The sequence below is a fragment of the Mustela putorius genome, unplaced genomic scaffold (genome assembly GCF_011764305.1).
Source record: "Mustela putorius furo isolate JIRA1106 unplaced genomic scaffold, ASM1176430v1.1 tig00003899_pilon_pilon_pilon, whole genome shotgun sequence".
NCBI classification, from domain to species: domain Eukaryota; kingdom Metazoa; phylum Chordata; class Mammalia; order Carnivora; family Mustelidae; genus Mustela; species Mustela putorius.
This window is the reverse complement of record NW_025422048.1, coordinates 846,346-864,128: the sequence shown is the minus strand read 5'-3', so window position 1 is coordinate 864,128 and position 17,783 is coordinate 846,346. Positions and strand designations below refer to the sequence as shown.

Below are 17,783 nucleotides of genomic sequence, written 5' to 3'. Positions count from 1 at the left end.
GAACTCTGCAGTTTCTGCTCAACATTGCTGCAAACCTAAAACTGTTCTAAGAATGTCTATAAATAATGCATGCACATTAAGCACTTGGCTCAGGGCCGGGCTGGGAGTGGACTGCTACGATCAGCATCTGGGCCCTTCTGGTGTCTCCACCTCCATGACCTTTGAGGTCCCGGCATCACCACCACAGCCTCTCCTTCTGGGCGGCCCTGGGGGCCTCTCACTCTTTTCCCTGCTCCTCACTTTCCTTTCTTGACACTCTGTTCATTCTGGCTGCAGTGAACTCTTAAAAGGTGAAGGCTCGGGAAGCCTGTCTCCAGAGCAGTACTCATGAAGTCCTGCGCCCCTGCCCCATTGAGGTCGCTTGGCTGGCTCCTGGTTTCCCCAGATCTAGGAAGTTCAAACTGCCTTTTTTCCTGTTTCTGAGTTCAGACCGCTTCTTTGCTCCTGGATGTGCCGTTCCAGCAATACTCCTTATAGTTTCTTTTTTTAAAAAAGATTTTATTTATTTATTTGACAGAGATCACAAGTAGGCAGAGAGGCAGGCAGAGAGAGAGAAGAGGAAGCAGGCTCCCCGCAGAGCGGACAGCCCGATGTGGGGCTCGATCCCAGGACCCTGGGATCATGACCTGAGCTGAAGGCAGCAGCTTTACCCACTGAGCCACCCAGGCGCCCCCTCCTTATAGTTTCTTGCTGATTCTCACTCAATGAAGGGAAACAGAACCGTAATGTTTAAGAAATGATGAATAGGGGCACCTGGGTGGCTCAGTGGGTTAAAGCCTCTGCCTTCGGCTCAGGTCATGGTCTCAGGGTCCTGGGATCAAGTCCCGCATCGGGCTCTCTGCTCAGCGGGGAGCCTGTTTCCTCCTCTCTCTCTGCCTGCCTCTCTACTTCTGATTTGTCAAATAAATAAATAAAAATCTTAAAAAAAAAAAAAAAGCCAAATAGCTCACAACTTGGGCTTTGAAGCCCTGATCTCAAAGACATTCAAAGTAAAGTGACGCAGGTCAACACAAGCTCCTGAGGGAGGGTGTGGGCAGTGGGGAGGCACCTGCCTGTTTTTAATTCTCATCCCTGTCTGTAGCGGCCTTGGGGTGTGGGGAGGAGTAGGTGGCAGAATGCTCTTGCCTGGGCAGGGTTGCGGGAATGCCAGCGGCGAGCTGCGTGTCAGGGGCAGGAGCCCCGGAAGCTAGCGTTGTCTATGGAGGCTGTGGGAGCGGGTCCGCCCCGGCCCCCGGCACATGAACGCACTTGATACCACTGGGGGCTACTCGTTTATTAAGAGCGCGTCCCGCAGGCCGGCCCCCTGATGGCCGTCACAAGGCCCCGCAGCGCCCCGCCAGCCCCGCTCCCCAGGGGCCGTTCCCGCGCAGGGCGAGGCCGGAGGCCGCCGGCTCCAGAAGTGCCAGCAGGCGCGGCCCCTCGGAAGGCGTCACACCGGAATTCGGATTGGCCCGAGAGACGGCGAGCGGCTCCGGGACCCCAGCGGCCCCCCCCCCAACCCCGCCCCGGGAGCCGCTGCCGCCGCGCGGGGGTCGGGCTGGGGCTCCCCGGGGGAGGCAGCTTGAGGAAATACGGAGAGGGGCGCCTGACCGCCCGATCAAAGCGGCTCCCGCCGCCCCCTCCCTCGGTCGCGCCCGCCCCCCCCCTCCGGCCCCCTCTGCCCCGGGGCACCGCCTCGGAGCCCCGACGTGCGGGGCCAGAGCGCGCTCGTCTGGCCTCGGGCCCGCCGCGGCGCCTCCTCCCGGCCGGGCGCACGCGGCCTCCCTGGGCTGGTCCTGCGCCCGGCCCGGCTAGCGGGCCGTGGTCCTCCTCGGAATGCAGCCCTCCATCTCCAGCGCCTCGGGCCAGCCTTCGTACTTGTTGGTGTGCTTGCTGTTCTTCACGTGCTGCGGGGGGGGGGCGGGGGGCGGGAAGCCCGGCCTGAGCCCTCGGGCGGACGGGACGCCGGGGCTTCGGTCGCTCCGCGCTGGCGGCGGCCAACCGCGCGCGCTCAGGGCACCCCCGCCCCCTGCCGTCCGTCCCCGCGGCCCGATCCCGCCATCTGCAGCAGGGCAAGCGCTGCACAGGCCTCTCCTGACCCCACAGGGGGAGTGTAGGCGCCGCACGCCCGGGAAGGCGAGGAGGGAACGCGATGTCCGTTCCGCCCTCACCTGACCCGCAACGAGCTGCTGGAAGCTTCAGGAAGAACAAAGCCAGAGGGAACATTTCATCTCTTTTGTGGCAGCCAGAGCCTTCCAGAAACCATGGGAACAGCCTATTTGTCTCGTCTGGCTGTGCGTGGGGGTGGGGGTGGGGCCGGGCTGGGGGGCGCTGAGGCTTTCCACCGGCCAAAGAGGAGCCTCCCAAAGAGGAGGATGGTGCCTGGGCCTTCCCAGCCCCTCGCAAGGGGCTTGACATGGTGGGTCTGGGGGACATGGCGGGTCCCTTAACAAGGGGCAGGGTGGGGTGAATTGGGGCACTGGGTCGTAGCAGGAGGAGACAGCACTGAGCATCTGGAAGGCGTCTGGGAGAAAGATTTCCTAATCATGAAAGCTTTCCCTGTGCAGACGGCCGATTCGGGGGGAGTCTGAGGTGAGGGCTGAGGCACGCTGGTGGGCTGGAGGCAGAGGGGTGGGAAATACCTGCTCGAAGGGGCTCTTGTTCTGCACGCCCTTGGCCCCCACAAACACCCAGCTATCCCGAAAAGCCAGATCCTTCACGTTCCTGCTGCCCAGATCGCTGAAAAGCTTCCTGGTCTCTTCATTCATCCTGCCACACACAAGGAAGAGCCTTAATTGGTCACCGTGGCAGCGTGAGGCTGAGGCCAGCCTTGGCAGTCACTTACTTGGTGGCTGGGTCGTCGTAGGATGCCACAAATACCAGGGTGCCTTCATGCAGCGGCCGAATAAACTTCAGCAGGTCGTTGACATCTGGGGTGACAGGTCCCATGAAACACGGAGCATCGGGCAGCACGGGGTGCCCACCCCCACCAGCCCCCGCTCTCCAAATAAAGAGACTAAAAGAAGGGATCAGGCCAGGGACACACCCATGAAGGGTCGCCGTGGGAGTGCAGGGACAAACTGGTATAGCAACCCCGATGAGTGTACACCTGTCCCTGTCCCTGCCTTTTCCGAACCCAAGGAGCCACAGCCATGGGCAGAGGGTGGCATGTCAGCGATCTGGCGATACATGGCGACTCACCTCCTGCCCACATGTCAAAGGCCCGGGCCTCGATGAGCTCGCCGCTGACCCCTGCAGTGACAGGGAGGGAAGGGGGTCCTGCTGCTCGAGCTGCCGGGCAGCTCCACCCGACCACCGCAGCCCCCCTTGAACGAGGCTAAGGACATGGCCCTGGCCACTGGGTGCAAACCTTCTGGAAGCTTTCTTTCACACCCCCTGTGCCCCCTCCAGCTTCCTGGAAACTTCTGGTTCTTTACTGCTACTGTGCTTTGCTTACTGGGTCACTTCTTCTGTGGAACCTTCAGATTGCATGAACATGAACCCCTGCCTAGGCCTCCCTGGGAATTCCCAGAGGGGCGGGCGGGGAGGAGAGGGCCAAGGCGAATGTCCAGATGCCTCCTCATGGGGAGGGCACGCGGAAGGAGGGGGGCAAGCCATGGCATGGCCCTGCTTCTCTGGTAGCAACTCTGACCCCACATCACAAGGACTCACCATTCACCAGGGCGACGTTCAGTCCACGGCCCACGTTGTCCTGGACACTGCTCATGAGCCTACCGGGGTGGGGGGCAGAGCCCTCAGATGGCACGTTGGCTCCACCGTCCTTCACAGATCCAGCTTCCGGTCTCCCGTCCCCCCACCGGCCACCCCGAGGAGCTCACATCTTATCTTCGAGGCAGATCTTCGGTCCGATGACATTGGCAGCCCCACTGACCATGCGGAAGGCTAGGTGCTCCTCGGGGCATGGCTGGGGCAGGCCACACTTGTACTTCCTGGCTCGTGGCTCTGAGCATGAACAGCAGGAGTGACCCATGGGCCTGGCCCTGGGATCACCTGAGATCTGAGACAGGAAGGTCAGGACCAGCCCACAGGGAGGAATGAGTGGCCACAGAACAGGGGACCAACAGGGGATAGAGAGGACATGGCTCAGGCCAAGGCCAGGGACACTTACACAGACACTCTGTGTCCTGCTGGGGCTGGCCTCAGGGCAAGGTGACAGGGATCTTAGGGAGGCCTTTATGCCACCGGTGGGAGAAAAGAGGTAGGAGGGCTGGCCTTGGCTGTGGCCTTGCAGGGAAGGAGCACAGGTAGGGGAGGAGGGAGCAGCTGGGAAAGTGACTCAGGGAAGTGGCGGTGAGGAAAGCACCTGACTCCCTCCCTTGGGCAGAAGTGGGAGGACCAGAGGAGGGGCTGTGTTACAGGTTAAACCGCAAAAGATGTCCTAACTCCCGCCATCTTTGAATATAACCCTATTTGGAAACAGGCTCACTGAAGGCCTGGTGGGTTAAAATGAGCTCATTGTGGGGTTGGGTTAGTTAGTTAAGCCTAAGTCCAAGGACAAGTGTCCAGTTCATGGCATTTGAGTCCAGAGGCCCAGGGACACTGGAGGCAGGGGGTGGGGTGCTGGCCGTGGAACTGGGTTGCGAAGGGAGGCTGTAGAAGTCTGTGGAGCTGGGGTGCCTGGGCGGCTCAGTGGGTTAAGCTCTGCCTTTGGCTCAGGTCATGATCACAGGGTCCTGGGATCAAACCCCGCATCGGCCTCTCTGCTCAGCAGGGAGTCTGCTTCCTCCTCTCTCTCTCTCTGCCTGCCTCTGCCTACTTGTGATCTCTGTCTGTCAAATAAATAAAATCTTAAAAAAAAAAAAAAACCCGGGGAGCAGCTAGACCAGGCCTAGATGGTCTCGTGGGAGTGCCGACAGAAATATGGATGTTCAGGGTGCTTCCTGTGTGAGCCTAGGGTGAACGGCGCGGGGAGCTTGTCGTGGCTGTGGTCGGTGTGGGGTGGCCATGGACTGTGGTCTCGGGTGGAAATGGGAACGTGTTACTGGGCACTGGAGGAAAGGCGGGCCTCATCATAAAGTGGTAAAGAACTTGGCCCAGTCTGGTTCTGATGTCTGAGGAGAGGAGAACTTGTAGACACTGAACTGGGAATACCGAGCTGAGATTTCCAAACACAGCCCGGTTTCTCCTTGATGCTTGCAGAAAGATGTGAGGAGAGAAAGATAAACCGGAACGAGAATCGTTAAGCACAAAGGAACCAGAATGTGAGAACCGGGAAAAGACTCAGTCTAAGTGCGCTGGTGTGGTCGCAGGACCGATCGCTAACGAGCAGAGGCGCGTGACTCGCGGTTCTACTTGGTCCTGTCCCCAAAGTCAGGAATCGAGGTGGGATTACCCAGAAGAGGTCTGCAGGGCCCTCCTGTCTCACACCTTAGAGTCTCATGAATCGCACAAGACACCAAGAAGGTTTTCGAAAATTTTATACCAGGAGAAACCCTGCCATCCTGGGCTGAAAAGGACAGAGAAAGGACAGAAGGCACAAGGGTGGCTCTGAGGGCGGAGCAGCGGCTGTAGAGGGCAGAGTCAGCACAGGCCCAGAGGGTAGGACTGCCTCCCCAGGAGCGTACCCTGCTCCCCCACCAGCTCCAGTGGGGCCAGAGGACAGAGCATTGGGCCTCAGAGGAGGCCTCTCAGGCCTTGAATCCTGACAGCATTTGCCCTGCTGGGTTTCAGACTTGCTGGGACTGGTGACCCCCTTATTCCTTCCAGTTTCTCCCTTTTGAAATGGAAAGATCTATCCTAGGCTTGTCTCACCAGTGTATTCTGGAAGCAGGTAACTGGTTTTCTAGGTCTGCAGCTGCCAAACAGTTGCAGTGGGCTGTGATGGCTAGTTTGGGGGGGGGGGCGCGCGTGCAGGGAGAACAGAGACTCCGGAAGTCTGGAGGCAGGCGGAGCTGAGAGCTGGGAGGACTGGGGAGGTGACAGTAGCCTTACCTGCGGTCCCTGGGTTCTCTGGGCCTGTGGGGAGAGAAAGTTGCTTGTGTTAGGGTGGAGGCCTCCAGGGGCTGGCAGCAGGGCATCCTAGTCCTGGCCCTGTACCATGGACTTGAGATGGGGGGCTGGTCAGGCTCAGGGGCTAAGCCAGACTCAACAACCCCCCCACCCCGCATGGCTCCAGGAAAAGGGTCAATGGCACTGTAAACAACACCCAGCGCCCCCTCCCCATTCCAGAGGCCTGGGGAGAGCCCACAGGGAGCAGCCAGGCTGTTTTCCCAATGTCTGGAGGGGTCCCCCTGCCCCTCGCTCAGACTCTGCTGACTCCAACAGGGCCCAGGGTTTTAACTGGCAGAGACGAGAGCAACTGGGTGATAGGGGGAGATGACCCGAGGGCAGCTAGATGGGGCCTGGCAAAAAGAGACATCCCCACCCCCGAGCCTCTGCCCCCAGGCCCAGAGTGCCCCCCACCGCCTCCGAGTGGCAGCCACTGCAGAGCGAGGAGGCGTCCCACACTTACTGGTGAAGAGCTGCTGGATGCGAGGAAAGCCACTGCCAGGCCCACCCAGGAGGATGCTGACCACGATCCACGTAAGGCCCACGGTGACAACCAGGGCCACAATGCGGAGGGGGCCTAGAGGCAGGACAGACAGGGTAAGGCCACCCTAAGCCTAACCTGGGGCCTCTCAGGACTGCATCTTCCTGCCACTTGGAAGAATTGAGCAGAGGACCAGAAGGTGGGGGCCTGCTGCCATCCACGAGGCCTGGGAGGGGGACTCGAGCTCCTGTAGGTGGAAGCTTGGTCCTCTCAGCTTGGTCCTCTGTGGCACGTATGGAGCAGACATGACCACTCCAGAGGCTGCCAGCCTCCCTCAGGAGTCCCCAAACTTTATGTCTTGGTGGCCACCAACATATTCACATCCCACCCGTCCTGTTCTCTTTTTGTCCCGTCATGATGAAGGAGAGGGTCCCTGCTCCTTCCAAAGACCAGTTCCTGCAGCTGCTGTGGAGCTGGACCTGAGCTCTCCTCCCGAGAATCGTTATCCGCTCTTTCTCCTTGACCTGCAACACCTCCCATCGTAAGACAGCACAGGAGAGACCGTCAAATCACATCCCTAACCAGCCACTGACCTCTCTCCCCTCCCTTCCTCTTCCCCAGTGTCACCATCCACTCTCTTCCAACCTACTCCGGTGTGGCCTTGTCTCCATCAGCCCACCAAAACAGCTTGTGGCCAAGGTTATATATGATCTTCTTGGGGTAAACTCCCTGGGTCACCTGTCAGCCCCAATGTTCCTGACCTCTCAGTTGACCGCCTGGGTCCTCATGCTGGAAACACTTCAGTGGCTTCTGTGGCAGCACATCTGAACCCCCCACCTCCCTTAGATTGCCCTCTCCTCTCCCCTGAAATGCTGGCCACACCCAGCTTCTGGCCAGGGCTGTTTTCTCTGCCTACGGTCTACTCTCCGGAGAGGTGCCCTCACCTCCTGGCCCCCAATTTACCTACAAAGCAGTATTTTTTTGCTCCAGCCCTCGAGGATCTTGAGGCCACACCCTCCCAGCCAGTTCCTAAGCAGCGGCTCTAGTGGGATACATTTACAAGCAGCCCTGAATTCCAGTTCTTGAGTTCTGCTCGGCATCACCCACTCTCATCTGTTCCTCCCCCAGCCAAGCCACCTGTCTTGCTGTCGGGTGGGCCTAGGGCAGGTTTGCCACCGGTTCTTATCCAGCCCCATCGCTGCTCCAGTCAATTTCCACTCTAAGACCACGCCCCTCCGCGACTGCACCCCGCCCCCCGTCCCTAGCCGCCACGCTCCCTGCAGCCTCTCCCACAACTCGTCTTTTCGGACAGCGGTTACTCAGTTACCCGCGTTGGGAGAAATCGACTTCCCTGATCCTCATTTCACAGCTCTTAACTTCCTGGGGGGGTGAAAGGATTTACTCGAGGTCACAGAATGGGTGTTTGTGTAGGGCCCTCCATTTACAAAACCACATTCATCTGCCCACCCGGGCTCCTCCAGACACAGACCTCCGGACACCTGAGCCTCCAGTCTGGTCCCTTTTCCAACTACCTCCCATTCACTGTGGAAGCCACCCACCTGCCAATCTCATGTCCACTTCTCCCGCTTGGTTGGGGCTGCCGGCAGGAGCACTGCTTGGGGACCGTGCGCTGTGGGAGCAATACAGCAGAAGAGCAGGTTTGGGTGGAACTCAAGGATGGCCCTGGGCTTGGCCCCTGCTGCTGGGAAGACGTGATCGGTGCACCGGCTTGCTTGTCCAACGAGCTGGTGAGGCTCGTAGAGCACGCGGAGAGAAGCACTGCCAGGACAGGAGAGTCCTCTGGAACCCGTCAGCTCACGATCGTGCCCACGGGAGCCTCTGGGGCCGCGAAGAAAAGGTGGTTCTCCCGGACATGGGCCTCCTTCGTGGGAGGCCCTGAACTCAGGCCGTCCCCCAACCTCCAAGGCTGGGGGACACGGACGACACGGGCTAGGCTGGTGTAGACTTGCCTGGCCGTGGGGGAGATACCAGCTGGCGTGGGCGGCAGTCCGGTCAGGCCAGCTGCCCGGCTGTGCTCCGCGACGGGCAGCGAGAGAGGTGCGCAGCTCCGCGGACCGGCACGGCAATGGCGGCCCGGGGCGGGGCCACAGCCCGCAGGCACCACCCCTGCCATCCGCTCCCGCCCTGCCGCCGCGCGGTCAAGGGTAGAAGACCGTGGAGTCCCTGCTCCCAGGTCCGCGGGTCCCGCCCATAGGCCCGCCTCCAGCAGGCGTTTTGGCCGGGGTGGGAGGGGTCTCCGCTCCGGTCCCGCCCCTGAGTGTTCTCTGGTCCCGCCCCCGGCATCAGCACGGGAGGAGCAGGGTGGTGTCGGCGGGATCCTACTTCCGCTCCGCGGCAGAAATCTCTCCTCGGGCTCCTCCAAAGTGGGAGATGCCTGCTTCGAGGACTGGGGTTGAGCTCCTGGCCTGTGGTCGGATTTCTGAAGCCTGGATGAAGCGACCGTATCTAGGGGTGTAATTAGAAATTGTTGGGGGGGGGGGCGCCTGGGTGGCTCAGTGGGTTAAGCCTCTGCCTTCGGCTCGGGTCATGATCTCAGGGTCCTGGGATCGAGTCCCGCATCGGGCTCTCTGCTCAGCGGGGAGCCTGCTTCCTCCTCTCTCTCTGCCTGCCTCTCTGCCTGCTTGTGATCTCTCTCTGTCAAATAAATAAATAAAATCTTTTTGGAAAATTGACATGTGTGTCTTTAGAAAGCTGGAGACATAGAAGAGTCCACGGGAAAACGGAGAAGGTGAGCAGGCCGAGGCCAGAGTGACGCCTTCCCTCCCGCTCTGTTTTCCAGACGGAAGCACGTCCACGTGCTGTCGCCGGTCGCAGACTACGGAGGACTCGCTCCCGCCCTCTCCCCTCCCCTCCCCTCCCCTCCCGCGGGAAAGGCCGCAGCACTCGGCCCAGCACGGCCCCGTCACGCATCGCCGGGAGAGCAGCACCCGCCATCGGGCGGGCTCGCCTTGCTCTCTGGAGGGCAGCGCCCCGGCGGCAGCAGAGCCCAGGAACGCGGCGTGCCCTGACCCGCCCATCGCGCCTGCGGAAACCTTCCCCAGTGAAGAATCCCAAACAGAGAAAGCTTGTAGCGCCAGGCAGCGACAGCTCGGGCTAGGATCCAGTACCTTCTCGGTGGGAGGAAATCAGTTCCCAGCCCTGCTGCTGCAGTCCGCGCTTAGCTTTTTTTTCTTTGCCTTCTCATGGAACTTGGGATCCGAGCTAATGCCGACCACCCGTCAAACGCTCACAAGTCTTTCCGAACCCCAGGTGCACCGTCTCTCCCATAAGGCTTGCAGGCGCCGACGCCGGGCAGAGGGAGCTCCTGCTGCCCGCGCTCTCACTGTGCCCGCCAGGTCCGGAGCACCCGCCCACTCGGTAGTTCGGAGACGACCGTGTTTACATCTTGCCCAGGGCAGGAGTCTCGGAGAGGCTGCTTTAATGAGTCCCCCTGAGGGGCCAGAGGCACAACCGCACAACCGCCGTCCCCACAGCAACCCAGCAAGACACGGGATCCGCTCCAGGCCGTCGGGCCTGCGCGGCAGCCTCGCGCGACTCCCAGCTCCGCTCGCGGACTGGTTTGCAGCCAGGACCGGCAGCGCGTAGCCGCCTGCACGTCCCCGGCCCTCACGTCTCCGCCCACCCCCGTGCGGGGACACAGAACCTGTCCTCCAGGCGTCCCTACCTGTGCCCGTGTAGTCCCGGTAGCTGAGCTGCCAGTGTATGTCCTCAACGGTTCTGTCACCTGCTTCTCTCAGTAGACACCGAAGCAGAGTTAACAGCGGATGGGGACCAGCTAAGGTCCCATCGCCTGGGACCTCTCGCCTCCCCTCTACATGAGGCGACCAGACCTCAGGCGACAACTGATTTCTCCCACGCAGTCCTTCCTGCCTCCGCCTGTCTTTAATAACCAACAGCTTAAGGGACAGCAAAATGTCCTCAGTAGCCCCTCAGTCCAGTCTCCAAAACAGGCGGCAAGATTTGTCCTCATCCAGGCTCTCCTGTCTCTCCTCAGTGCCTCCTCCTCCCTTCAAGCCTAGGGCTCAGGTCTGACCGTGCACCGGAATGCGGTCCCAGGCTTGAGGACCCCGCAGCGCTGCTCACGCGTGTGTCGGGGCTCGCGCTCTGTCTCCGGGTGGGAACCCAGATCAGAGCTAACAGCTGAACGACCTCACCAGTCCCTTGCTGCTCCACCTGAGGCTCAGCAGCATGCCCTGAGTGGGACGGGGACTCAGCACAGTCACCTGGAGCTGAGGGGACTGCTGGCTGTCCTCACCTGCGGCTGCTGCCATCCATCCCATGTAAGCACATGGACGTAAGGTGACAGATGGGTCTCCTCACCGTGTCTGTCATCTCTCTTCCCCGTTATAGACCCCCAGGACTGAGGGGACACTTGTCTTAGTTCAGCAAGGCCCAAGTTCTGTGTCAGATGGCAATGGGAGCTGAGGTGACAGCTTAATGCCCTCAGTTGGGACTTCTCTGTCTTCCCCATTGCAGGTTCCTAGAGCTGACAGGTGACTGTCCTCAGGTCCCTCTCTCTTCCTCAGTCACCCAGGGGTCAGGTGACAGTTGACTATCACCACCAGGGCCCTTACGTGTATGCCCTGGTGTGGTGCTCAGATCTGGGGTGCCCTCATCTGGACCCTTCTGCCTGTCACACCACTCTCTGCACACATACCTGGTCATCATGTGTTGGGGGCCCCAGAGGAATTACGTCCCTCTTCTACTTTAGACTCCCGCTGCTCCCCTTATGTGGATCCTCCCACATTCCCAGGGGAATCCTCCCTGGTGATGCCATGCCAGCAGGTCCCCCAGGGAGCCTGGGGACCCAAGAGGACAATCCCCAGAACACCGCTCTCCTGGGTCACCGAAAGTCTAGGAATGTCTGTGGGTCTCTGCAGAGGACTCTGAGCTTGAGGACCCTTCCAGGGTCCGGACCGACTCCCTCATCTTCATTTATTTGACGGCTCCCGACCTCCAAGGGCTTGAAGTTATGCTGAAGTCTGTGTTTTGGGGATTAGTGAGGTTCCAGGATGGCTGAGAACTTAGAGTAGGCAGCACAGCGCCCTCTGGTGGTGAGCGGGGGGAAAGCGTGGTCACATCTTCAGGGGCTCCCGCTGCCCCATTCCTTTGGTCACCCCAGCTCATCAGGCATGAGGTTGCTCTGCAGTCAAGGGCAAGACCCTTGGCAGCTCCGTGGGAGCCAGAGGGCTACAGTCCCTAGGCTGGCCCCCTCTAGCTCCTGCGGAGGCCTTTGCCACCACCCCCTCTCCAGGAGGTCCCAGGCACCAGGAAGGACCAAGGCCATTGCCCACAGGGTGGAGCTTGGCCTCCAATCCTGTCCACATGGAGTCTTCTTGGCTGCTCTGCATGGACCTGGGCTGGGGTGGATCTTGAGGTCCAGAGCCCACTGAGGAAAGTCACCACTTAGGGGTATGTGATTTGTCCTAACCCCACAGAGTTCCCACCTTCCCTGTTTGGTGACCTCAGTGACCTCCCTCCTTACCTCATCTGAGTGTACCACCTGTCCTGGTCACAGGAGGGGATGGGGAGAGTGCAGATAGCATCCAGGAGGGCCGCTCGCGTACAGGGGCGACACATTCCCCTGGCTTATGGAGCGGAACAAGCCAGCCTGCCAGTAGCTTTTTATCTACGTATGGCTCCCACGTGGGAGCCTTGGCTCCCCCCCCCCCCAACCAGCCAGCACTCCGCCAGACTGCGCCCGTCTCCCTCGCCCTCACCAGGCTCTCCAGCTGGTTCTCACCAGCAGGACCAGGTAAGGTTTGGATGGCTGGAGTGAAAAGCTCCAGGTAATTGCTTCCCCAACAGGAGTGGGGAGAGAGGGGCTGAGCCCTGACAACCACGGAGCCCTGGGCTAAGTCTCCTCCTCCCAGGGAGCGGAGCCTCCCCACTCTCCCCCGCCACCCTGAGTGATTTTCTGGACCACTTGTTCCCTCCATAAAATGTGCTGCCATCTGATCATTCTGTCCTTTCGTTCTAGGCTGGCTGCACCTCCCAGAGCCCCGGGCCCTGGTGCTGCACTATTGTTGAGTAGGGCTGTGGGGGAGGGGGGCACATGGGAGTGTACTGGGACAAGCACCCCCCCCCCCACCGCAACCGCCGGGATCCCTGGAACGTGGCCTTATTTGGAAAGGGGACTGTTTACAGAGGTAATCAAGGTTAAGTCAGATGGAGGTCCGGGAAGAGAACGGCCCCTAATCTGATAGGACTGCTGTCCTAAGAGGAACCAAGAGACACACAACCACACAGGGCAGAACGTAGAGTTGGGTGCAGACACTGAGTGATCTGTCTGCATGCCACGGAAGGTCCAGGATGCCGCCACAGTGGGAAGAGGCAAGGTGGGTCCCTAGAATCTTCAGAGGGAGCCTGGCCCAGCCACACCCGGATTTCCCACATCTCGCCTCGGGAGCCATGGGAGGACACAGTCTTAGGCTTCCCCTCCCGGGCCCGTGCGCCTGGTCGCAGCTATGCCCCCTCCCCCCCGCCCTGGCATCCAGGGTCAGTCACAAGAGCCCACTGCCTCTCTTTCCTAAACACTTCTTGCCTCCATGGATTGGCGTGTAAAGGCCCTCAGCGATTCTGGGATGAGTCCTCACTGTGGTGGGGACAAGGTCAAGGCAGAGGAGGCCCATGTGGGCAGCAAGTGCGGCGGAGTGAATGTGGTCCGACCTCCATGGCCTGGTGACAAAATCCTGCGGAGGACGACTGAGGGAGGAGCACAGGTGAGTGTGCGCGGGGGGGGGGGGGGCCCTCGGGGAGCAGGGCTCAGTCACGACTAGATGTGGGCTCAGGGTTAGGCCTGGACTGCCAAACCCGCGCTGGGGAGAGACGTGGCTGATGAGAACCGGGTGGTGGGATTCAGGCAGCCGTGGGCCCTTGGTGGGCCGGGCTGGCCCAGGCGCCCCCCTGCAGGGTAACAGGGTCAGAAGGAAACAAGCAGGGAGCAGGCGGGTGTGTTTGTGGATTTAATGGCAGGGGCTGGCTGTTTCTGCTTTTCCAGTGGTGAGTGGGCGGGCCATGGAGTGCAGAGTTGGGGAGTGCTGGGTGGGGGGAGGGCAGAGGGGCATCCAGGAGGCCCGAGACACCGGGGGCTGCAGGGCAGCACGGAGGTCCCTTCCAGCGGGTGACCAGGAATGTCGAGTGGCACTGAGACTGGTGTGAAAACGCTTGAGCCCGTCCCCTCAGTTCCGAGGACCTCGCTCACAGCCAGCAGGAGTGTGCGGTTGGCCCCTGGCCCACAGATGCCTGCCCCCCTCTGACATCCTTCCCCCTGCCCTGGGTGGAGGAGCCCAGGACAGATGCGAAAGCCACTCTACTTCCTTCTGTGGAGGCTCAGGCCAGTGGACAGAAGCTGGCTCAGGAAGGGCCAGTGGCAGCTAGAGACGGTCACAGCGCGAGTCTCGAGCGCTTTGCTAGTGGCGGAATGTACTGGGCCCGGGCTGGCCGGGGCCGGGAATGTGAGGCCGAGGCCTGTGGCCCTGGAGCACTCCCGATGCGAGGCTGGGGTGACGGGCAAGTGAGAGGAACAAAGACGGGGCCGAGGTGGGTGGGGTGGGGACCTGGGGCTCAGGGCTCAGAGCTTGTGGGGGTTCACCCACTTGTAGGTGCCCTCGTACTGGAAGCCCACTCTCTTCATCAGATCATCTGCCTCCGCGGGGCCTCGGCTGGGAGAGTGACAGGCAGAGGGGAGCTGTGAGGGCGCCCTGGGCCCCTGCGAGCCGTCCCTGCCCCCCCCAGCCCCCCCGCCCGGCCCCTTACCTGCCGTAAAGGTAAGGGATGGGCTGGAGCCTCTCGTGCTCGATCTTGTGCAGCAGCGGCGTGAAGATCCGCCAGGCTTCCCGGAGCTCGTCACTGAGGGGACACCGCACAGCTCTGGGGGTGCTGGCGGGGGCACGGGGCCGCGGCCCTGCCGCTTGGAGCCCAGCCCTGACCCGGTGTGCACCCGGGGCCCAGGGGCGCCCCTCACCTGCGCACGAAGTGCATCTGGTTCCCGCAGAAGACGTCCAGGATGAGGCGCTCGTAGGCATCGGGGAGCTTCACGTTCTGTGGGGGGAGGCTTTGTGCTGTGGCGCCCGAGCCTGCACCGCCCCCCTCCCCCCCCACCGCCCGGGGCCAGGCGCCCACCTTGTATCTGTTGCCGTAGGTCAGGTCGAGCTCAGACTCCTCGGGGTTGAAGAACATGCCGGGCTTCTTGGTCATCATCTTGGTGTACACGGCCTCGTTGGGCTGCACACGGATCACCAGCTCATTGCGCTTGCACTGCTGCCGGAAGATGTCGCCGGCCACGTCGCGGAACTGTAGCCGCACCTCGGCCTTGCGCTCGTTCAGTGCCTTGCCGCAGCGCAGGACGAAGGGCACCCCTGTGCGGGGCGCAGCGGCGTCAGGCGGGAGAGGGCGCAGCGGGGCGCGGGGGCCGCACCCGGGGTTCGGGGGCACCTACCGTCCCACCTCTCGTTCTCCACATAGAGCGCGACGGCCGCGAAGGTGGCAGTGGTGGACCCGCGCGGCACCGTGGGGTCGTCCAGGTAGCCTTTCGTGGACTCCCCCTCTCCGCTGGGGTTCCCCACGTACTGGCCCAGGACCACGTTGTCCGCCTGCACCTCGGAGATACACTTCAACACCTTGACCTGGGAGCGAGCCGGGAGAGAGCGGCTCCTTGGGCGAGGGCGGCAGATGTGTGGCAGCTGGGGCACCACGCACAGCGGGCTTTCCGGCGGGGTGACCAGCCAGCACACACGGGGGGGGGGAGGACACACGTCGTCTGCATGGCTCACCATGCAGAGCCCGTGGCCGTGGCCCTCCCATCCGAGGGCTCCCTGGGACCACCCAGACCCGCCCTCCTTTTCTCCAGAAGGAGAGGCAGTGGGTGAGCCCGGGAGACAGAAGAGCCCCCTGCAGTCCTGGTGGCGGGGGGGCCAGAAGGGGACGCCTCAGGGCACCTTCTCGTCCCGGACATCGTCCGAGTCAGTGGAGGCTGGCTTCTCCATGGCCACGAGACACAGCATCTGCAGCAGGTGGTTCTGCATCACGTCCCTGCGGAGGGAGGCGCAGGTGGGCAGTTCAACTGCTGAGTCCCCCTGCGCCTCTGACCCTGGGCGCAGTTCCCATGGAGGTCCCCTCAGGCAAGGAAAGAGATAGGGACACCCCCCTTTGCAGCTGACGCTGTCACCCACTCGTGAATCTCAATCTTGGGGGAGGAGGAGCCCCCAAGAACAGGGAGTGGTGACCCCGCAGAACAGCAAGATCGCACCCCTTGCCTGTGCTGACGCCCCGGGAAGGGGAGACACACGCTTACCGGATGATCCCGAATTCGTCGAAGTAGCCCCCGCGGCCCTCGGTGCCAAAGGGCTCCTTGAACGTGAGAATGACGCAGGCTATGTTGTCCCGGTTCCAAATGGGGCCAAAGATCCTGTTGGCAAACCTGCAGCGGGGGCAGTGTGGAGTGCGCTGCTGTACTCGGGGTGCAACAGCAGGATGGGTGGGGCCCCACGAGTGCCCACCCCATACCCAGGATCCGTCCCCACCCTGTCGCCCAGGCCAGGCCCCACCTCAGCACCATGAGGTTCTGGACCATCTCCTTGCCCAGATAGTGGTCGATGCGGTAGATCTGGTCCTCACGGAACAAGGAGGAGATATGGTTGGACAGCCTGTCGGAGCTCTGCAGGTCCCTCCCAAAGGGCTTCTCCACAATGACACGGTTCCAGCCTCTGCGGGAGCCCAGAGCTGTGTCACTGTCACCCTGCACCCTTCCTCGACAGCAAGGGCTGGCACCTCATCTCCCCCAAGGTCTCCGTCCTCCAGGAGAGGCAGAAGCTTCCCTCCCCGTCTTCATGCTCAGCCGGCCGGCAGAGCTCTGCTAGCACAGAGTCCCCAGACCAGAGGACACCTCCTGTCCACCACGCCCTCCATGCTACACCGAAGACTTCCTCAGAAGCCCTCCCACCCAGCCGGCTGCGGCTGCTCGCTGGGACGAGTGCTCCAGGGTCCTGTTCCCTTCCAGCCCCGGGGGTGGGGTGGGGGTGGGGCTGGGCTGGGTCTCTGTCAGGACTAGCCCGGGAGCTGGTGGGGGAGCAGGGGGATGTCAAGGGCACAGCTGCCTCCACAGATTTTAAAATGGAAGAACGCCCCTTTCTTGGCTAGTCCCCTTGGAGAGCTGATGTACCACTCTGCGTTCAAAACCAAAACGAAATGAAAGAGACGACTGCGGGTTTGAGGGACAAGACGGACTGGCAGAGGCCAGGGCGCCACAAAGCAAAATTCTTGCGGAGCAACACCGCCACCTCGTGGTCACCAAGGGGACCGCGAGAAGCACAAAAAACCCAGAAAACAGACGGGCGGCAGTTTCGTGGAGCAACACCGCCACCTTGTGGTCCTCGCAGGAACAGCGGCGAGGGAAAGCTGATTTCTGGCAAGATGGGCCACGAGGGCCCTTGGGAGGGTTTCCAAGGCAAGAAGCGCGGTAGCATTTCTGGCAAACGCTATTACAAAACCCCTGTGTTCATGCCCTATTCTCGTCTTTCAAGAGCTAACTCCAGTAGAGAACAAACAGGGGTCACCATCCTTTTCCAACTCGGTGGACTAGCTTGCCCCAGGGACTCTCAGACAACCACCAGGCCCGGCCACACCAGGACAGGGCACACCTAAGAGGCAGGGAAAAGACAAGCCTTACGTCTGGCTCATGCAGGTCTCGTGGATGTGCTTGGTGACCGCCTCATACACCGTGGGCGGCAAGGCCAGGTAAAAGAGGCGGTTGGCCTGTGGCCCCTGGTGGAGAGCATTCACATGGCTGTTGAGGCGCTCGTAGGAGGCCGCGTCGTCATACTGGCCAGCCACATAAGAGTTGCGTGCAAAGAACTCCTCCAGCTTGGGCTTCTCCTCTGGTGTGGCCTGAGAAAGATTGACACAGGGACACTGACCCCTGCCCGGCCCTCCCCTACTCATACTGGTGCGCTCCCTCAGAACTCAAAGTCATTTGAGCACCACACCGGCTTCACCCCCATGTTGTCAGTTTTACATACTTACAGGGGAGGCCGAGGCAGCACACCACCACATGGGATGGGGCCCAGCAGTCACCTCTGGCGACCCCAGGCCCTGACATGAAGTCAGATTTCGGGAGGCTGAGACCTGGCTCTCTCCAAAGTCAAGGCACCAAACCATGGTGTGTTGGGGAAAGGCAGATGTGTAAGACTTTCGGGGTGAAGACACTTTTTGGGCTCTGGGCCCCCGGGGGGCGTGTATGGGAGGCGCAGCAGGGTCGAGGTCAGAGGGGAGTTGGAAACAGGGCTCCCATGCC

General features: G+C 61.4%; 2 protein-coding genes across 7 annotated transcripts in view; both read right to left on the bottom strand.

Annotated features, from left to right (window-relative positions):
- Positions 1–1,258: 1,258 nt before the first annotated feature.
- On the bottom strand, positions 1,259–12,094 carry FAM3A (FAM3 metabolism regulating signaling molecule A). Of its 4 annotated transcripts, none has more exons than XM_045068214.1 (10): positions 9,598–12,094; positions 8,029–8,099; positions 6,452–6,565; positions 5,932–5,955; positions 3,819–3,942; positions 3,652–3,710; positions 3,181–3,231; positions 2,825–2,909; positions 2,622–2,748; positions 1,259–1,886 (listed from the first exon to the last, which is right to left on the bottom strand). In XM_045068214.1, exons 2-10 carry the CDS (start codon positions 8,039–8,041, stop codon positions 1,791–1,793), a joined length of 693 nt encoding a protein of 230 aa, XP_044924149.1. In that variant the 5' UTR covers positions 8,042–8,099; positions 9,598–12,094; the 3' UTR covers positions 1,259–1,790. The 4 variants fall into 4 exon arrangements, with proteins under 4 accessions (XP_044924149.1, XP_044924147.1, XP_044924148.1 ...); XM_045068212.1 differs by lacking the exon at positions 9,598–12,094 and adding an exon at positions 8,440–8,942; XM_045068213.1 differs by lacking the exons at positions 3,181–3,231; positions 9,598–12,094 and adding an exon at positions 8,440–8,950.
- A 1,348-nt stretch (positions 12,095–13,442) lies between these two features.
- Positions 13,443–17,783, bottom strand: part of G6PD (glucose-6-phosphate dehydrogenase) — a 12,790-nt gene continuing 8,449 nt past the window's right edge. For all 3 annotated transcript variants that reach the window (XM_004780748.3, XM_045068210.1, XM_004780749.3), the window contains exons 5-13: positions 17,160–17,377; positions 16,039–16,197; positions 15,786–15,911; positions 15,430–15,523; positions 14,931–15,117; positions 14,615–14,850; positions 14,457–14,533; positions 14,249–14,341; positions 13,443–14,154 (exon numbers count right to left, since the gene is read on the bottom strand). In XM_004780748.3, the coding sequence (XP_004780805.1) occupies positions 14,064–14,154; positions 14,249–14,341; positions 14,457–14,533; positions 14,615–14,850; positions 14,931–15,117; positions 15,430–15,523; positions 15,786–15,911; positions 16,039–16,197; positions 17,160–17,377 (1,281 nt within the window). In that variant the 3' untranslated portion in view covers positions 13,443–14,063. The remainder of the gene's footprint in view (positions 14,155–14,248; positions 14,342–14,456; positions 14,534–14,614; positions 14,851–14,930; positions 15,118–15,429; positions 15,524–15,785; positions 15,912–16,038; positions 16,198–17,159; positions 17,378–17,783) is intronic.

Bases quoted from the DNA above. Each gene is read 5' to 3' on its own strand.
- FAM3A (XM_045068212.1), bottom strand. From the start codon at position 8,603: ATGGCAGGGGTGGTGCCTGCGGGCTGTGGCCCCGCCCCGGGCCGCCAT. The intron at 2,910-3,180 runs GTGAGTCGCCAT...CTGTCACCCCAG, and splicing joins CTTTGACATGTGGGCAGGAG to ATGTCAACGACCTGCTGAAG. The intron at 2,749-2,824 runs GTAAGTGACTGC...TGTGTGTGGCAG, and splicing joins TACGACGACCCAGCCACCAA to GATGAATGAAGAGACCAGGA.